A 17,855-nucleotide genomic window follows, 5' to 3' on the forward strand; every position below is an offset into this window, starting at 1 on the left:
CATGCGGCTGACATATCAGGCCTAAAAGCTACACACATTAGTATTTTATTAAAGGTGAGATGACTATGAAACTATACAAACAATGTATTAGGCCTACCAAAAATATATACTTTCCATAAGTACACTATATTACAACTCTAAGTATTAGCAATTTAATACACTTAAACTAAATAAACTTCTTTACCATTTACAATACACTAACAACAAAGTACACTTTTAAAAACTACATTACAAAACACTTTGAATATTGCACAATAAGTATATTTAATTTTAGTACACTGAAGTTGAACTTAATACTATGACTATAAAACTATACAAACAATGTATTAGGCCTACCAAAAAATATACTTTCCATAAGTACACTATATTACAACTCTAAGTATTAGCAATTTAATACTCTTAAACTAAATAAACTTCTTTACCATTTCAAATACACTAACAACAAAGTACACTTTTAAAAAGTACATTACAGAAACACTTTGAATATTGCACAATAAGTATATCTAATTTTAGTACACTGAAGTTGAACTTAATAACATCTACTTTGAAGTATACTTTCTAAAAGTACACATTAAACATACTTTACATAAAGTACAAAACGTGTAAGCATACTTGCTTTATACTTCATGTACTTTAATCATATTTCTAACACACTAAAGTATACTACTTTTTTACCTGGGATCTTAAGCTTTATTACTATTTGTTTCCCATTTTGATCAGATGTAATACACAATCTTATTGTCCACACAATATTGTCCCTTAATAAAAATCAGAAGCTCCACAGGACTCCATCTACATTGGTGAAAGAATGACATTTCTGGAGATTTTGACCCTTGTCAAAAGGAATGTATTAGTGTAATAGTAGCCTATATGTAGTCATTAAAAATCAAGAATGGCATTTTTTCCCTCTTCATTATCAAATATCGTTTGGAAAATATACAATTTTCCAACAGAACTTTGAAAGGGAAAAAACAAGAGCTGTCTTATCATTTTTCTTACATTTCCATATGGGTTGAAACCACAGAAATACACTGTACATAGCTTGAACAGCTACAGTGGGAACAGCAGGCGTGTTTATCTTATGACATTGTCATGTCAAGATGATTTCTAAAATTATGCCATGTTGCTAAGGAAAATATTTCTACCAGAAAGACTCAGTAGACAGAATAGAATCAGTTGACAATTTAATTAGTAAAGGAACGGCTTGGATACAAGCATGATAGAGTCCTGAATAGGTAACGGTCTTTGGCGTAGGCCCCGTCTTGGATCCGTCCAGCGATGAGCGGATCTCGTCTCCTGCCGATGGATGAAGGCAGGGGCAGGGAGCCTACCCCCCCACGACGAGACGGGGACCAACTGGTGGCGGTGGCTGAAGGAAGATGATGTGGTAGGCAGACCATGCCCGGTGGACGTGGACTGCTGGCAGAGGAGGCTGGAGGGGAGGTGGAGGGGACGTCAAAGTCGGCGTACTGAGAAGCAAAAGCAGTGTTAGGTGGAACATATTTAAAGAGCCCACTGAATTCCTATAGGCTAGCGCTGATTGAATGAGTGAATGATCAGATTGCAGGGCTTTCCCGAAAAGTAGGCAAAGCTATGATTGGCTCCATGTAAGCATGGGAGGAGTAAAGCTACACTACGAGTCTTCCTAGTAGAACTTTCGCTGAAGCTATCATATCTTAAAAATAAGTCAATTGTTGCATAGTTTTGATTTAAGGTGAGCATGTTGTGCGCCCACCTGTGGACACATGTTTCTATGTATTAAAAAAGTTTTGAGACTGTGCCTATAAAAAGCTCAAATATATCTGATCTAACTTTGGCCTTGTTTAAAAAAGTATTATTGGCCCATTGACAGGGACGTCAAACTGGGGGGAGGGGGGAGTACTAGAGCCCTTGATATATTTTCTTTTTCCTGAATTTTTCATTTCTAAATGAAATACCATAATGAATGTAAGATGAAATTTAAGATTCATTTGTAAAGTGTATTTACTAAATAACTTGGTTGATTGACTGACTGAATTTTGTATATAAAAATTAGTCAAGACTGTCTAAAGTAAGGTCACACTCACCCCTTGCTAAAGTGCAAAATGTTTTAGTCCACCTGCAGAATGATAGGTATGCAGTTTGTGTTGTTGTAAAATTGATGAAGATGTTTGCTTAAGTTGCTTGTGTTTTGTCTCTTGGTAAGTGTTTTCGATTTGCATGTGTTGTCATAAATAGCAGGTTGTTTGCACCTGTCGGCCACTGTGCCGAGTTGCTCTGATGAAAATGGCCCTTTGTCACTTTGGATAGAGGCGTCTGCTAAATGAAAAAATGTAAATGTGGTAAGGCTATATGTACTGTTTTCTGTACAGATTTGTTAATAGTGTGGAAACATTTCAGTGGACTAGACCAGCCTATTTCCACACAAATAGGAAGGCGGTTGTTCTATGTCTACCTTCATTTGAATTTGTGCATGCGGTCACATAGTCTCATGTAGTCACGTAACTGTAAGTTAGTTGAGTTAGAGGAATAGTGACAAGATATACAGTCTTTTTCACACGTGCACACACACACACAAATAGGAAGGCTGTGGTTCTATGACTGCTTTCATTTTGTGCATACTGTCACATAGACTGTGCATGTAGTCACGTAGGCCTTGCTCTGACAGCTAGTTTCATATCCCTCCTGTCAAGGATTTTCAGCTTTGGGTGTATTTTCATTTTACCATCAGTAAATGTCATGCGTGAGTTGAGTTTAACAGGTGTCACGTGTGTGTGTGTGTGTGTGTGTGTGTGTGTGTCTACTGGCCAAAAGCCCAGTACAGTGTGGCTTGCAAGAGTCATTGTCTGTATAAAGAAAGAGCTGTCATTCTAGTGGAAATGCATTCGACAATCATCACACATAGAACATGTAGTTTCAATTCTGTAGTTCATTTAAAGAGACCAGTTATGTCAGGGGCTATGTCAGATATGTGTTGCCAGATATGTGAAGCTCACATATGTTGATTTAAAAGGTAAGGTCATGCACAATTACCAGCTAGCTACAGATGTATATACTGTACTTGACTGACAGAAGTATTATTCTAATTGTACAACTGGATTGAATTGAAGAGGTTCGAAATCAGTGTCTCTCTTATTCTCTACATTGAGTTTTGAACAATACTGAACCTTGATAGCAATAAAATCTATGGATAATAATTTAACTTCAAGACTACTTTTAGTTAGCCATGTAACCCTTCATGGTTTTAAACAAAGACCCCATCCCCTCCCCCAATGGAATGCTAATGTGCTGGTTTAAGGCCTTTCACTTACACAAGACAAAGGATGCTACCTTGATATAATTTATCCATGTATCATGAAATGTAAATGTATTCATGTCTGGTATCATTTTGATAGTCTCATTACAAGGATTGTAATGATGTGATTGTGAGAATGTTTGGAACATTCTATAAGTGATATTTCTGATATATAAGATATCTCTCCTCATGCTATTCATATAGGTGTGAAGTGGGTGTGAGTAGGTGTGTCTGATACCAAGTGAAGAGCCAACCAAGTTGGATTGTTCTTGGCGCCATTTTGTTATTTGTTTAAAAACATTTAAAAGTAACTAAACTGCAATGTTTGTCAGATCAGATTTTCTAGACTTGGACTAAGGATGTAGCGGAAGAGAGGATAAGTTGGCTACAGGCCAACCTAGGCCTCAGGCCTGGGCTAGGCCTACATAGACCATAGACCTTTTTTGTACTCTCTCTCAGCTTGTAACATAATAAACCTGATTCCTGAGTTTTTCCTGAAGTTCGCCAGTCTAAGATCAATATTAAGTAATTATTCACCTACAATTACTTTCAACCTATTAGTTTTATAAATACTGCTCTCTATTAGCTCCACTAGCAATGTATGTCACATGCCCTTCACTTGGATTGGAAGTTGTCACATTGCTCAGCATTTGCATATATCACCAAGGGGTTAGAATGAACACTTCCTTGAAGTGTTACAACAAGTAATAATCCAAACGTCTGGGGACCATCTTGCAGTCCTGCAGAGAAAAGATGTACTCTTCGTTGGGAAAGAAGATATAGTCATTGGCCATTCTCTCCGCCACATCCTGGTCTTGCCTCAAGCCTCTGGCGGCCATCTCAGCAAAAATACACTGAACCAGGTGCTTATGCTCCAGAGGCAGGAAAGGCACATAGAAGTCCACCAGATGCTCACTCATCATACTAGAACGCCACAGACCACCTATAGCACACAGGGCAATATGACGAAGAGAAAAGTCAACAGATCCTCCATCACAACAGTGAGAAACAGACAATGCAGAAGACAAAAACAGGTACGTAAAGGACACAAAGACCTGGTCATGGCACTGAGATATAAGTCAGACAGTTCAACTGAGCAAACATGTAATACTTTGGAGTGGACATTTTCAATTCACTCCAGGGGTGCCATGCAAGTCAAAATGTTTTGGGGTACAGTAAAATAAGAACGTGTCACTAAAATAACTTATAGAGACCACAATAGGCCTATAAGCCAGACAGCATGGCCAGCATAACATAGCTCAGCATAATGAAATGTTATGAAACCCCCTTTTTAGAGTCAGTCCCCACTCCCCATGCATTCTCTTTAGAGTAGATGGTTTTGTAAGAAAATGGGTGAATCTTAGCTGTTTAGCTAGTTGCCCTTAAACAGCTTCTACATGAAACTTGCCGTGGGTAAAGGCAGAATGTTTGTGTCACCTATACCTATTGCAGTGTTTTCATTAGCCCTTCATACCTAAAACCCCAAATAAGAAAAAGTTGGGACATTGTGTAAAATGTAAATAAAAACAGAATGTGATAATATACAAGTCTCGTAAAACCCATATTTAGCAGCAAAAAGGACAAAGACAACATATGAAATGTTGAAAAGGGAAATTTGTACTATTTCATGGTAAATATATGTTCATTTTGAATTTCATGCCAGTAACATGTTTCAAAAAAGTTGGGACAGGGAATATTTACCACTGTGCTGCTTTACCACAGCAAAACTTGTAGGAACTGATGAGACCAGTTGCTAGAGTTTTGAGAATGAAATGTTGTCCCATGCTGCCCGATTTAGGATTTCAGTTGCTCAACATATGGGGTATTCTTAGTCATGTTTTTCATTCCATGATACACCTAATTTGACAAGTGTGGACTGCAGACAGACCATTTTAGCACCTGGACTCTTCCTGTATGGAGAAACTGTTTAAATATGTGCAGAATTCATTTTGGCAGTATTTTCTGAAATAACCAGATGTGCAAGATGCCCATGCCGTAGGCATTAATGCACCTCCACAGCGTCATAGATGTTGGGTTTCGAACTGAACCCTCTCCTCTTTAGCCCAGATGAGTCCATGATTTCCAAAAATAATGGCAAATTTTGATTGGTCTAACCACAGGACCTTTTTCCATGTTACCTTAGTCCATTTTAAACAAACTCAGGCCATACTGTAGGCTCAGGCCCAAATAAGATGGTAGTACTTTCTGTATCATGTTTCAATACAATCTTGGCAGTTGCATGGTTAAACATTTTTGAATTGAGTATCAAACTGTGCACACAGCCAATGGTTATCAGAGGCAGAGGCGATTCTAGAGTCTGTGGGGGCCCCAAGCAAAAATTCCAAGGGGGCCCTACCGACAAGTGTTATCACCATTATGTTATATCACCATTAGGTTATTATGTTAAATAATAAAAATACAAAAAGCGTATTATAAAAATTCTTATATTTTGACATGTATCTCTAAAATATTTTTTTAAGTGCATGGTGTATGCACTCATAATGATTCTCTACAACATATTTTTACTGCATTGCCATGAACAAAGTAGAGGCAAAAAAGGGGTTTCTTTGTTGAACAAATTGGGATGCAATGTGAGCCTTGAATTGGATGCCATGCAGGAATTTGCTAGGATCTCAAAACCGGATTATGAACATGCTTTGCCATAGAGAAACACACGAAAGCGTTGGATTATAAACATGCTTTGCCACAAAAACAGACAAAAAATCGTAAACGTGGGGTAAGTCCAGCTATATGAAGTTATTATTTTGCTGTAACTTCGTCTGTTTTATAACCCAGAAGGATGTAGGCCTACTTGATATCAAATGATAGCTCTGTGTCTCCTCTTTCATCTGACGTGCGTGGCATATCTATCCGATCACGGGTCCGCGAGTAATTCAAACGAGAGTAGCCTAATGGGTGTGCAGCGTTGGTTTGTGTACATGACGTTATTATTTTGCAGTCACTTCGTCTGTTTTTATAAGCCAAAAGGATCGATACCAAGGATCGAGGATGGTACCAATGGATAGCCCTGTGTCTCCTCTTTCATCTGATATGCTTGCCATATCTATGCGATCACGGGTTTGCGAGTAATTCAAACGAGAGTAGGGTGAGCAGGTGAACGTAGAAGAGAAGTATAGACTGTAAATATGATGCTATTTGATTTAATTTCATGATTTTCTTTTCATACTTGGTCGTACAGACAAGTGCGTAGTCTTGTTGGAAAGCCCCACTTCTGCTCTGTCACGCAATGCACATTTATCTCGCTGCAATGAACAGTTCCGGAGCAATGTAACAAAGAAGAAAGGGTGTGTGTTTTTGACGCACTTTGTCAATCGGCTCCTTGCTTGACTAGTTGTAACTGCCGCTAGCTAGCTGAAGTTTAGGCCTACTGTCGTATAGATTTAGCAAACCATGTTCAATCTTTCTGCCAATTAACATTAGCCTACTATAACTTCATTGAGTAGGCTAAATGCCAAAATCCGATGATCCGTCATCACTGCACCCTCGATTGACGTTTACCACAGTTGCCTAAATATGTGCGGATTCTTTGAACTTTTTTGAACACAGATCCGCTGTTCATAAGGCCATAGCATAGGGCCTACATATGCACGTACTGTTTGTACAATAGGGTAGGAGCACGCAAAATCCATCATTCAATCACTATGGACGAAATTCTCGCTTGACCCACCGGCAAACGCACTGAGACCAGGTCGGGGGCCCCCTAGCGGCTCGGGGCTCCAAGCAGTTGCTTGGTTTGCCTATTGACAAGCTGCGCCTCTGATCAGAGGTTTTCCTGAGCCCATACAATGATTTTCTTTACAGAAACAGGTCGGGTTTTGATGTACGGAGCCCTAGAGGTGTCATCGCAAAATGTTTTGCATGTTGAGAGAATGTGCGCTCGTTTTACTACATTGTGCGCTCGTTTTACTAAATTGTGCTCACGTTTAACTATATTGTGCACTCGTTTTACTAAATCGTACGCTCGTTTTACTAAATTGTGCGCTCAGTTTACTAAATCGTGTGCGCAATTTATTATATTGTGCTCTTTTAAGCAAAACGAGGGCACAATTTATTAAACGAGTGCACCATTTACTAAAACGAGGGCACGATTTATTAAAACGAGAGCACAATTTGTGAACATGGTCATAGAACATTGTGTGCACGATCTACTTAAACGTGGCCACAATTTGTAAAACGTGCACTCAATATTGTCTTGACACATGTAAACATGAGCACGTTATAGTATATTCGAGATCTCGATCTACTAAAACGCACCCACGAATAATTAAAACGTGGGCTCGAAGAAATTAAATTGTGTGCACAAAAATGTAGTGTGGTGTCAAGGGGTATCCCCGGGAATGATGCCGGGAGGTGTGTCGCTTGTAGTGACGTAGGGGGAATCTCATTGATTGCAGTGCACCTGGATATAGCCTGTTAGGTAGGCTATAGGTGGGAGAGCAGATGATTGTGTGTGTTTGCACAAGCCCCTTGCCATCTTCGTCCAGCTGAATGTTTGCCGAAGTTTTGAGTGTTTGTTAAAGGGGTGGTTCAGGATTTTGGACATAAGACCTCATTTCCAAGTAAGCAAGTGTGATATTTATCAGTGGAGACCGTTTTCAACACGTTTCATCCAGTCCTTCTAATTGCAGAGTTCGCAGGTGCTAGGCTAGCGCAAGTCAACGGTATGTGCTAGCCTGCCACTAAAGACAGTCTTACCCACTCTAAACTACACCTGAGGCAAATTCCAGACAATCGATGTAAATGTCTGTGTTGATAGAATAGTGTAAGAAATACAACTACCCTTGCATCGCGTTGCAATAGTTATACTTTGGTCCCTGAAGTTGTTAGTAGTCATTTTGCAACTCAGCGGCGGACTGCTATTACCAAGGCTACTACTAGGTATCCCCATTGGAGTGCGCTTTATTGTTTACTTTTCGGCGCAGTACTACTAACCGGAGAAGTATAATTCCGCCGCTGCTAAGAAACTAGTCCATCAAAATGTAATGCGATCGTTGAAATGCAAGGATAGAATAACGTTAGAAATAACACTATCAATACAGACATTTACATCGATAGTCTGGCGTTATAATTTGTTTGCCTCGGGTGTACTTTGGAGTGGGTAAGACTGTTTTTAGTGGCAGGCTAGCACATACCGTTGACTTGCGCTAGCCTAGCACCTGCGAACTCTGCAATTAGAAGGACTGAATGAAACGTGTTGAAAACGGTCTCCACTGATAAATATCACACTTGCTTACTTGGAAATGAGGTCCTATGTCCAAAATCCTGAACCACCCCTTTAAGGTCCAAGTTTATGCAGAGCTGTGGTGTTTATCTCGAACGGTGTGAGCTGGGCTACATAGCCTGAGAAGCTGAGCATCGTGAACGCTACTGTTTATGTCTCCCGTTTCATAGTCCGTATCAAAGCTTACCTCGTTGTGTGCATCATATCGGTGTGCGGGTGGGTTATATGAGGCCCATCGGGCGCTAGAGGGAACCTTCTTGTATTGGGTGGGTATTAGGCTACTACTAATACGCAGTAGCCTTTGTACCAACAGCAGTAGGTCTACGTGTTGTAATTGTTTGGGAGCTTGTCGCTGTGTGTGCTTCGATTACTTCTAGACCTCACAGTTAACGTAGGCTTTAGTCAACAATCCAAGAGGTAGTGGAAATCGGTCATTACAACAGAGCCCGTGTAGCCTAGTAGAATTTCCCCATTGTGGGTCTCCATAGCTGGCGGTTGACACCACAGGTGCCCCTGCTACAAAGAGTAGAATTCTGCTATAAACCATCCTGACCACCTAAAGGCTTTAATTAGCTACGGTTATCATCACATTACCAATATGAACTGTCGCAGACAGCTGTAGGCCTAGTCCATGCCAAGGTAACACGAAGTTGCCACCACAGCACAGCGAGCGGTGAGAAAATGTCAGGAATTACTAAATGTGAGCACGAAATACATATTTCAAGAGCTCAAATTAGGCCTACAACGGGGTCACGTTTTATTAATTCGAGGGCTCAATTAAAGGAAAACGTGCTCATGTTTTATTTTTTCGAGGGTTCAATTAAAGGAAAACGTGCTCACAAATTATCACGACCAGCTCTCCCGGGCTCCGTATTGATGCAGCGCCATCTGAGGTGCAAAAGACCATGGCCATCCAATATTGTTTTTCAGTTCTATCTCTTGTTTGCAAAGATTTTTCTGGATTCTCTGAATGTTTTAATTATGTCCTGTAGACAATGAACTTCCCAAATACTTGCCTCTCTGGGATGCTCTTTTTCAGCCCAATTGTGTTGCTAGTTACCCTTAATAGTTGTGGAACATTTCTTTATTTGTTTTCTTTATCATTACACAATTTTTCCAGCATTTTGTTACCCCTGTCCCAACTTTTTTTGAAACATGTTGCTGGGGTCAAATTCAAAATTAACATTTATTTTCCATTAAATAGTCATATTTGTCATTTTCAACATTTAAGATGTTGTCTGTGTCCTCTTTGCAACTAAATATGAGTTTCAGAGATTTGCAGATTATTACATTCTGTTTTTACAGAATGTAACACAACGTCCCAACTTTTTCTGATTTGGGGTTGTACAAGTCCAAAAGGCTAAACAAACAAATAGATTGAGGGATGGCTAACATTAGCTGGTGAATTAAATGCCTTTATCCCCAGAGACAAGAAATATTGTTTTCTGATTTGCTGGTAAGGTGGCTATTAATTCTGTATTTCGGGACACCTATGAAGTACATCTGGTAAAAAAGTTTAATCAGGGTTCCATATCTGTGACTCACTCTTTTCATTGTCGAAGATTGAGAGAGTAAGATCCTTCTCCAAATCCATCAGATTGATCTCCTCTCTCTTACGACCCATTTTCCAGAAGTCCAGGGCCACCTTGGCAATACCCATCCCCCCTGAATTGCTGTATACACACATAGATACAAGATATGCGAGTCGCACAAATCACACATATTTAAGCCAAAAAAGTCTTAAAGATGTATAGTCAATGATTATGGAGGAAGTTCCTGGAACTCCCCTAAAGTTCGTTCATGGTTCCAGGCTTGGCTGGACAGCCAATGCATATCCTTGCAAAGCAATTACCGTGCCTATCAGTAAAACAAGACTGATAAATCAGAACTGATATGTTCTCAGAAAAAACAAAAACAGCAAATCAAGTTACAGTAATCAATGTTCTTAATCCCCTACCAAAGTCTTTAGGCAGTTATCAGGCAGCTATTTTCCTATTCAAGTCAATGGGGAGGCATACAGGAAGGGGTGGGATATACAGTGTGTGTAGACAACTGCCATATTGCCATTAAGAATGAATCCCATGCATTTCTTCTTTGAGTGCTGTGTCTCCTCATTAGAAAGTCTCTGTGTAGAGTACACATCTACTGTGGGAGAAACCATACTAGGTATAGAGGAAGTTTAACACACCTTAGGAAAATGAAGATGGCCTGACGATAAGACACCCCATCAATATTCTCTTGGTAGTCCAGGTATGGCATGATGCTGTCAATCAGGTTTGCTGGCATTTTGTCCATCTCATCAAAAATGAACATGGAGTTTGGACACTCTGTAACGGCCCCTTTCACCCTTTGCTGTAGCTGATCCTATCAAAAATAACATTGCCATCATTTTGTTTTGGTAAATACATTTGGACATGAATGTCAGAAATACTGAGAGCACTCAAAAAGAATGTTAGGACAGATGCAAAGGTAAGTCAAAAGTAAGGCAAACTTGCTTGACTGCCTTACTTTGTAAGTTTTCAGATATTCCTTGTAGGGAAAATCTAATGTGGCTGTAAACAGGTGCACAAATTTACTCTGCATTCCATTGTTGTAGATGCTCTCAGGGATCAAACGGCTCACAAAACTCTTCCCAGTGCCCGGCAAACCGTGCAGAGAGAGGACCAGGGGTTTCTTAGGGTTCGGGTATTCCATGTGTCTGGTCACCGTTTTCAAGATTATGGAGGATGCCAAATGCTGGCCAAGTAGTTTGTTGCTTACAGCCATCTCCAGACCTGCGGATAAAAACATCACACTACAGCTCACTTCCAAGACCTCTTTTTACCAAAGTCCGGTAAAAGATGGCATGGTTCAGTAAACTGATATAAATAATAGGTCAAGACATATCAGCGATATGGCTCAACTAATCGGACACATCACATGAATTTATCAGATGCCTGCATTCACTTCCTGAAAATGTAATGACTGCTATGAATTAAGGAGATTTTAGTGGATTGTGATGTAGGCCTACAGTAGTGTAGAACTAGAACACTATACGAGCAAGTGGCCAAATGTGTTATTGTGAAATGTCCATTCTTGTGAATGTCCTGTTATTGGCATTTTGGATGTGACCTTACAGTGGGCTCACATGGCCCCTCTCTGTTACCAGAACTTATTTACTTTGAATGGCCAACATCATGTGTTGCCGAACTGAATTTTGAGCAAGGGGGTAGACTAATGTTCTGAAAGTGTACCCCCTAAAGGAGGCTCTGAGGCTAAGAGTAGACCGCTTGGAGTTTGCATTCCATTGACCCCTGTTCATTTTGGTGTCACTTTGACATCAAATAACGTTGAAGCATTTGTAGCACCCACCAACGTAATAACTTCCCACCAATGTAATAAACCAGCAACGTAATAATTTCCCACCAAGGTAGGCCTAATAAACCAATAATTATTACATTTAGGCCTACAGGTCATAGTCATTACATTAGTGGGAAGGTAAAAAAGTTGTTACATTAACTTCCCACAAATGTAATAAATCACTGATTTAGTGAAATTATATGTTTTATCAGATGTATAGGCTAGTTTCCAACAACTGTCACCATCTAAAAAACAATCTCATGTACCCCCCCCCCCCCCTTTACCTATGGCCTACCTTTATTCATCACCTTAGGAGCCAAGCAAAGCTAGACAGACAGGTCCCTACATTTAAAGAAACACCAAAGAACTTTTCCTCTGTTGCACGCACGCTATTTGTTTATCCAGCACCGGCTTTGCAAATAACAATGTCCACAGACAAGGTAGAATATGTTGCATGATTTCTGAAAGTACGATGTATTGCGACATCAAACGCAAGTCAAATTTGTAGTTTTTTATGTCTTATTCCATTGAACTACAGATCCGCTACCCGATCTGGCAAACTTACGCGGTTATTAGGTTGTCTTGTCTTGTCTTGGCTTATTTGTTATGTTTAGTTTTTGTTTTGCTTCTCTTGTCCTTTTGTTTGTGTAACTTTTATGTTTATTTAGTTGGGAGGTGGCTCTGAGGGTGGTTCTAAGCACACGTGTGGTCTTGTGTAGGCTATTGCTATCACTTTGCTGTGTGCCTTTGCTGTGTAACAGGTGAACCTTTCTTTATGCTTGCATGTGTAACCTGCGTTGTGTTGAACCTGCACGATTCAGCCCTGCAGACGCCCGGACTCGAACCCGCGAACAGCAGCACCTCGGATCGGGAGGAGAGCGCGCTAACAATTGAGCCAATAGCCCAGGCCAGAGCCATAGAGAGAAAGAGTTGCGACACTCCCATTGGACTCCGTTGTACGCTTTTTGCCGCCTACTTCCTGGGTATGCAGCCTCACGTAGTTCCAAAAAGCCATTCTATGGCGTTGGACATCATTCACTTCCATTGCTGACTGTCGAGTAACTTCTGAGATAAGTTGATTAAATAGCTACCTGTTTTGAATTGTCAAGTATCTATATTGTAGCATAGGCCCTTTATGATGCATATACTGATCTTTTGTTGTATGTACACAGCGTAATTATATATATATATTTTATCTTGGTAGACGACCGATTGCCTGCTAGTTTGTTAGCTTGACTTGCCTTCTGTGAAGGTAACGTTATATCCAGGGGTAATTTGATTAAATAGCTACCTCTTTTGAACTGTCAACTGTTTATATTTTATCAGAGGCCCTTTATGATGCAAATACTGATCTTTATTTGTATGTACACAGCGTAATTATATATATGTTTTATCTTGGTAGACCACCGATTGCCTGCTAGTTTGTTAGCTTGACTTCGCCCTCTGTAAAGGTAACGTTAACGTTATATCCAGGCGTAAATTCATTAAATAGCTACCTCTTTTGAATTGTCAACTCTGTATATTATATAAATAGGCCCTTTATGGTGCATATGCTTATATTTATTTGTATGTGCACAGTGCAATTTATATATATTTTCTTAACTTGGTAGACAACCGATTTTCAGTCATTGCCTGCTACTTAGTTATCAATTTTGCGAGCTGTGAAGAAGGTATCGCTACACCAAAAATTACGAAGTTCAGTAGTGAATCTCTGACATATTTTATTTAGTAAATTATTGATGTTAGATTACTAGGATCATTAAGGTTGATTAAGGACGTTTTTTTTAGGTTGTATCTGCTGAACCTGGCGGTGTTAGCTAGTCAGCTGAGTACTGTGTATCTGATGCTAGTAGAAATAAGGTTTGTTTAATTACACCCTTGAAAGGGCTGTTGGATTGCATGTAGGAATACAAATTATTTTACACAAAAAATTATCATAAGCCATAATGAGCTTTAAAATGTTTATTACTCAGACAGTAGTGTGACTAATTTGTTTCCCAAACTTAATTGCTTAATAGCTCTGCACTTACCTATAGACCCAAACATATAAGCATAATGCTTTTGATAATATGTGAATGGCTTAATCTTAAAATTATATTCTTAGTCTTAACATGATCATGTTTCACGTTGTGGTCTGGGGGTGACCACTTATCAGAAGTGAGCTAGCTGCTAGGCGAATGCTGAATGGACCACGGCAGACCTAACGCTACCACGAAGGTAAGCTAATGGCTGAATCGGAATTTATAAGCAAAATCACGGTAATCAATAATACAGCCCAGTTGCGATAAAATGAAAATCATGAGACATCTGTCATCACATGAATGATATGGAAAAGAAAACTTAAGTTAGAGCCGTTCTAGCCTGTACTTCTGTCCATGCGAACATGAACATAAGCTTTTCCCTCCAAAAATGTAAAACGTATCTAAGTAATATACAGCTTTTTCATTGTCACCCTGCCTCTCAAAATGCAAAACTGACATTAACAAATATCTAATCATGCAATAACAGCTGAAAAAGTAGTAGGGTGTATGTTTATATATATATATTTACCGTTAAATAACGCAATCGCTGCTGTCTGTCCCATAGAAGAACATGACAGCCAGCGTATGTTTTGGAACTATAGCGGTTTACACGAACCACGTGACTGCACTGGCGGTGACATCAAAGAGTGTCGCAACTCTTTCTCTCTATGGCTCTGGCCCAGGCTACTGGCTTGCATGCCAGCAGCACTCTTGAGGCGTCGGGGAGTGAGGTTTTACCAACGTTCCACAAGCACAGCTAAGCTAGCTGGCATCCGTTACACATGTATAATATTTCTGTGGACTTCCATAGTTGCCACCCTCAGATCTCCACTGCCCAACCTTTTGTGTATTAATAAATCCTTTGCTTTCCTGGAATTCATGTCTCCTCTGTGTAATTACGAACCTGGAAGAGCTGTCTCGGTTTAGAGGTACGATCTCTTACGATCTCTTAAAGATTCCCTGATGCATTAGGCCTCAGGGTGGCGTAGTCAGGCTAGGCTACTGTGATTGCCCCTTGGCTCTTTCCTATGTATCACCCTGTTACATTCTGAATGGAAGTCCACAACAATATCATGCAAGCATCAAAAGGTTCCTCTGTTACACAGCAAAGGCACACAGCAAAGCTACAAGCAATACACCAGAAACACCGCACATGTGATTACAATAACCCCCCCCCCCCCAGAGCCACCTCCCTACTAAATAAACATAAAAGTTACACAAACAAAAGGACAAGACAAGCTAAACAAAAACCAACATAACGAATAACCAAAGCAAAACCAAGACAAGACAAGATAGCACGACCCAGAGGGCTGCGAAGCAAATGCAGAAGTGCCGTTCACCCTGTTACAAGTTGATGAACCACTGAAACGAATTTGGAAACATTATTTTAAGGTACAAAAAACTCTTGGTCTTGCTTTAAGTTTTGAAATGAATCATGGTGCAGTGAATTATATGCGAGTAGCGTATTTTAGCGTGCGGTTTTGTCATTACTCGATCACGTTAATTTTGAGACACTGATAAGCACTAAGATAAGTGTTTACATTTCCAGGTTGCATCCAGGCACACCTTAATTATAGCACTCATTTCTGGCTGCCCTACATGAATGAGTGAGGTGTAAAATAATTCCGGCCAGGTTGCACTCTAATCTTTGACCTACATAGGCCTACTAAAGTAACAGGCAGTCAAAACACACTTACTTGTCCTGTTGTAAGAGATCCACCGTGGTCCGCAGCATTCATGCAAACCGCCAAGATAGCTCGAAATCTGGCAAATGTAGCTTATGGGTTTTACCTTAGCTACCATCACTGCATTTAAAAACAACCATGCCGCTGAGCTTAATTTCATTCTGTATTAGGACTAGCCTAACCTGTCTTTGACGATTCCTTAGTCTAGGCTAAATGACCTTATTCGTCAGCGACTTTACTCGATAGCCTCTGTGACACGAGAAGTGCATACGTGTGTTTGACTTTTTCATATGACTGGTTGAACTGGTTTGTTAACTGAATTGGATTCAATGCACTGACAGCAGTAGCAATCCAACCTGAAGGGAAGCATTCTGAGAAGAAGAAACATGATTTCAAAAAGAAAGACATATAGGCCTACAGTATGTTTAACAAAAACACATTACCTAGAAATATTGGCAACCCTAGAACATCTAATATTGCAAAATTTAACAGAAGCATTTTTCTATTTATATTCAACTTCTTTAAGTTAATATAAGCTACTGTCTGTAAACTTTCAGCAGTAGCCTAGGCCTACATGCCTTTACATGAAAGTGATACAGAGGTTACATCCCCAACATGGGAAAGACAAGAGCATAGGCTACGCTAAATTTAAATTTAAATAAAAAAGAAAGTGTGTTGACATTTGTAAGTCAGGGAATCAAAACTTGAAAATGCTAAAACAGTAATTAAAAGGTTCTAATCACCTGGAAATGTGACAAATTTGTTTGGACAAAGACCTATGTTGATCTTGCCCCCACACAGAGTGAGTTGGATGGTAAGAGAGGCAGAACACTCCATAAGAACTGTAGTTGCAGTAGAGGGCAGCTGAATAAATAAATAGGCTAAGAAATATAAATACAAATAAATTAGTTCATGAATACATACATCAATAAATAGTTAAGAAGTAAGAACAATTTAATGTTAAAATATATACATATTATTTGTGTGTTCATTTCATTGGAATTTTAAGTCTAAGCCTGGAGTGCGTTCTGACTCATGCCGGAACCAAAGTTCTGAAGCTAGAGACAGTGTCAGGGCTTTTGTTTTGAAGGGATTGGTACCGTTTGGACCACGCAGTTTGAGAGCGTTGTCACTCCCCGATGTGAGTCGCTACCGGATGTGAGTCGCGCATGCGTCACTTTGCTACTTTGCCACCATAGATATATACACTAGATGTCGCCTTGACTACTGCTGTTCATTGGAACGAATGCGTCAATCGAGACGCCATCTTGCTTCAGTGATCCACTCCTCTATAATGCATTAGCGTCAATCTGGGCAAAGATCTAGCGAAAATAAAATCACCATAAATCGTCAAAATCTCAAGCAATTATCTAATTTTTTGGGTTGTTCCAACTGACAGGCATGTATTTATGGTTGAGTCTACAGAAAACTAAGCTTAAGACGATAATAAAGATACATTTTACCCGTCTAGCCCCATAGACTCCCATTCATTCTGCACTAGCTAGCGGCGGCCCCTAGAGGAACAATGAGTAAACTGCAACCAGGTTCGATACAATGAAAGTAAACAGGCTCTTCGTAGACAGGCTCTGGTTGAGGCCACATACCCCTCGTCTCGTTTACTCATGTAAGTTGTAATCTCACCAGAAGTTGCTGTAGATCTGTAGAACATTTACCTCTGCTACTACATAGGCTACGCCAGTTGTTACTTTTATAATCATGGGTCAGTGCCATGGGCAAACGAGATGTAGCTGAATTCATAAATGACAAAGCCATGAGAAAGGTGATTTTCTTACGTTTCAACAACAAAGAAGCCGATCTGCCATCATTGTGAGAAGTTCCCAAATTTGTCGCTAATCGCTAAAAAGGTTTTCTATCGCTGGGGACGTACGTCGCTAAATAGGTAACGCTGACAATACAGGAGAACTAGTTTAGCGATTCAGATCCCTGTACAAAGATGGCGGCGGTGTTGACGCATGCTGAGAAGCAGAAGGCGACATCTAGTGTATATATCTATGCTTTGCCACTACCTGTGCTGTTAGCCACAGAATAATGACATTAGCCTACACAGCAGTAATGTATTATTTAGCGTAAGGCATCACATTTTCACGGCATGATCTCTAATGTCAGTTCTAGATTAGAGGCTGAAGTAGCCTGCTAGCGAGAGACTTCTGTAATATCAATAAAAATTATGAAGTTTGTTCACTGCTGGCAAGTAAGTAAGCAATCAAGCACAACAAAGGCTGTCACTTGAATGGCGTTTGCTAACGTTAGCAACCAAACAATCTTAGATAGCT

General features: G+C 39.9%; 1 protein-coding gene across 3 annotated transcripts; it reads right to left on the reverse strand.

The window, feature by feature from the left end:
• Positions 1-1,167: 1,167 nt before the first annotated feature.
• LOC143140734 (torsin-1A-like) lies at positions 1,168-15,849 on the reverse strand. 3 transcript variants are annotated; one of them, XR_012990682.1, is made up of 6 exons: positions 15,574-15,848; positions 11,025-11,290; positions 10,705-10,880; positions 10,062-10,189; positions 2,232-4,217; positions 1,168-1,469 (listed from the first exon to the last, which is right to left on the reverse strand). XR_012990682.1 is itself a non-coding variant. In XM_076301806.1 (5 exons), exons 1-5 carry the CDS (start codon positions 15,609-15,611, stop codon positions 3,970-3,972), a joined length of 876 nt encoding a protein of 291 aa, XP_076157921.1. In that variant the 5' UTR covers positions 15,612-15,849; the 3' UTR covers positions 1,168-3,969. The 3 variants fall into 3 exon arrangements, 2 of the variants coding, with proteins under 2 accessions (XP_076157921.1, XP_076157920.1); XM_076301806.1 differs by having other exon boundaries at positions 1,168-4,217; positions 11,025-11,310; positions 15,574-15,849; XM_076301805.1 differs by having other exon boundaries at positions 1,168-4,217.
• Between the last annotated feature and the right edge of the window lie 2,006 nt (positions 15,850-17,855).

This window comes from Alosa pseudoharengus, unplaced genomic scaffold (assembly GCF_046254945.1).
Source record: "Alosa pseudoharengus isolate Yale_2024_CS ecotype anadromous, Long Island Sound unplaced genomic scaffold, YU_APseudo_1.1 YU_APseudo_1.1_scf_23, whole genome shotgun sequence".
Taxonomy (NCBI): Eukaryota; Metazoa; Chordata; class Actinopteri; order Clupeiformes; family Clupeidae; genus Alosa; species Alosa pseudoharengus.

Coding starts and splice junctions, on each gene's coding strand:
- LOC143140734 (XM_076301805.1), bottom strand. CDS start 15,721: ATGAAATTAAGCTCAGCGGCATGGTTGTTTTTAAATGCAGTGATGGTA. Junction 11,291..15,573: donor GATCTCTTACAACAGGACAA/GTAAGTGTGTTT, acceptor TTTTATCCGCAG/GTCTGGAGATGGCTGTAAGC. Junction 10,190..10,704: donor GCCATCTTCATTTTCCTAAG/GTGTGTTAAACT, acceptor GTGTGTATACAG/CAATTCAGGGGGGATGGGTA.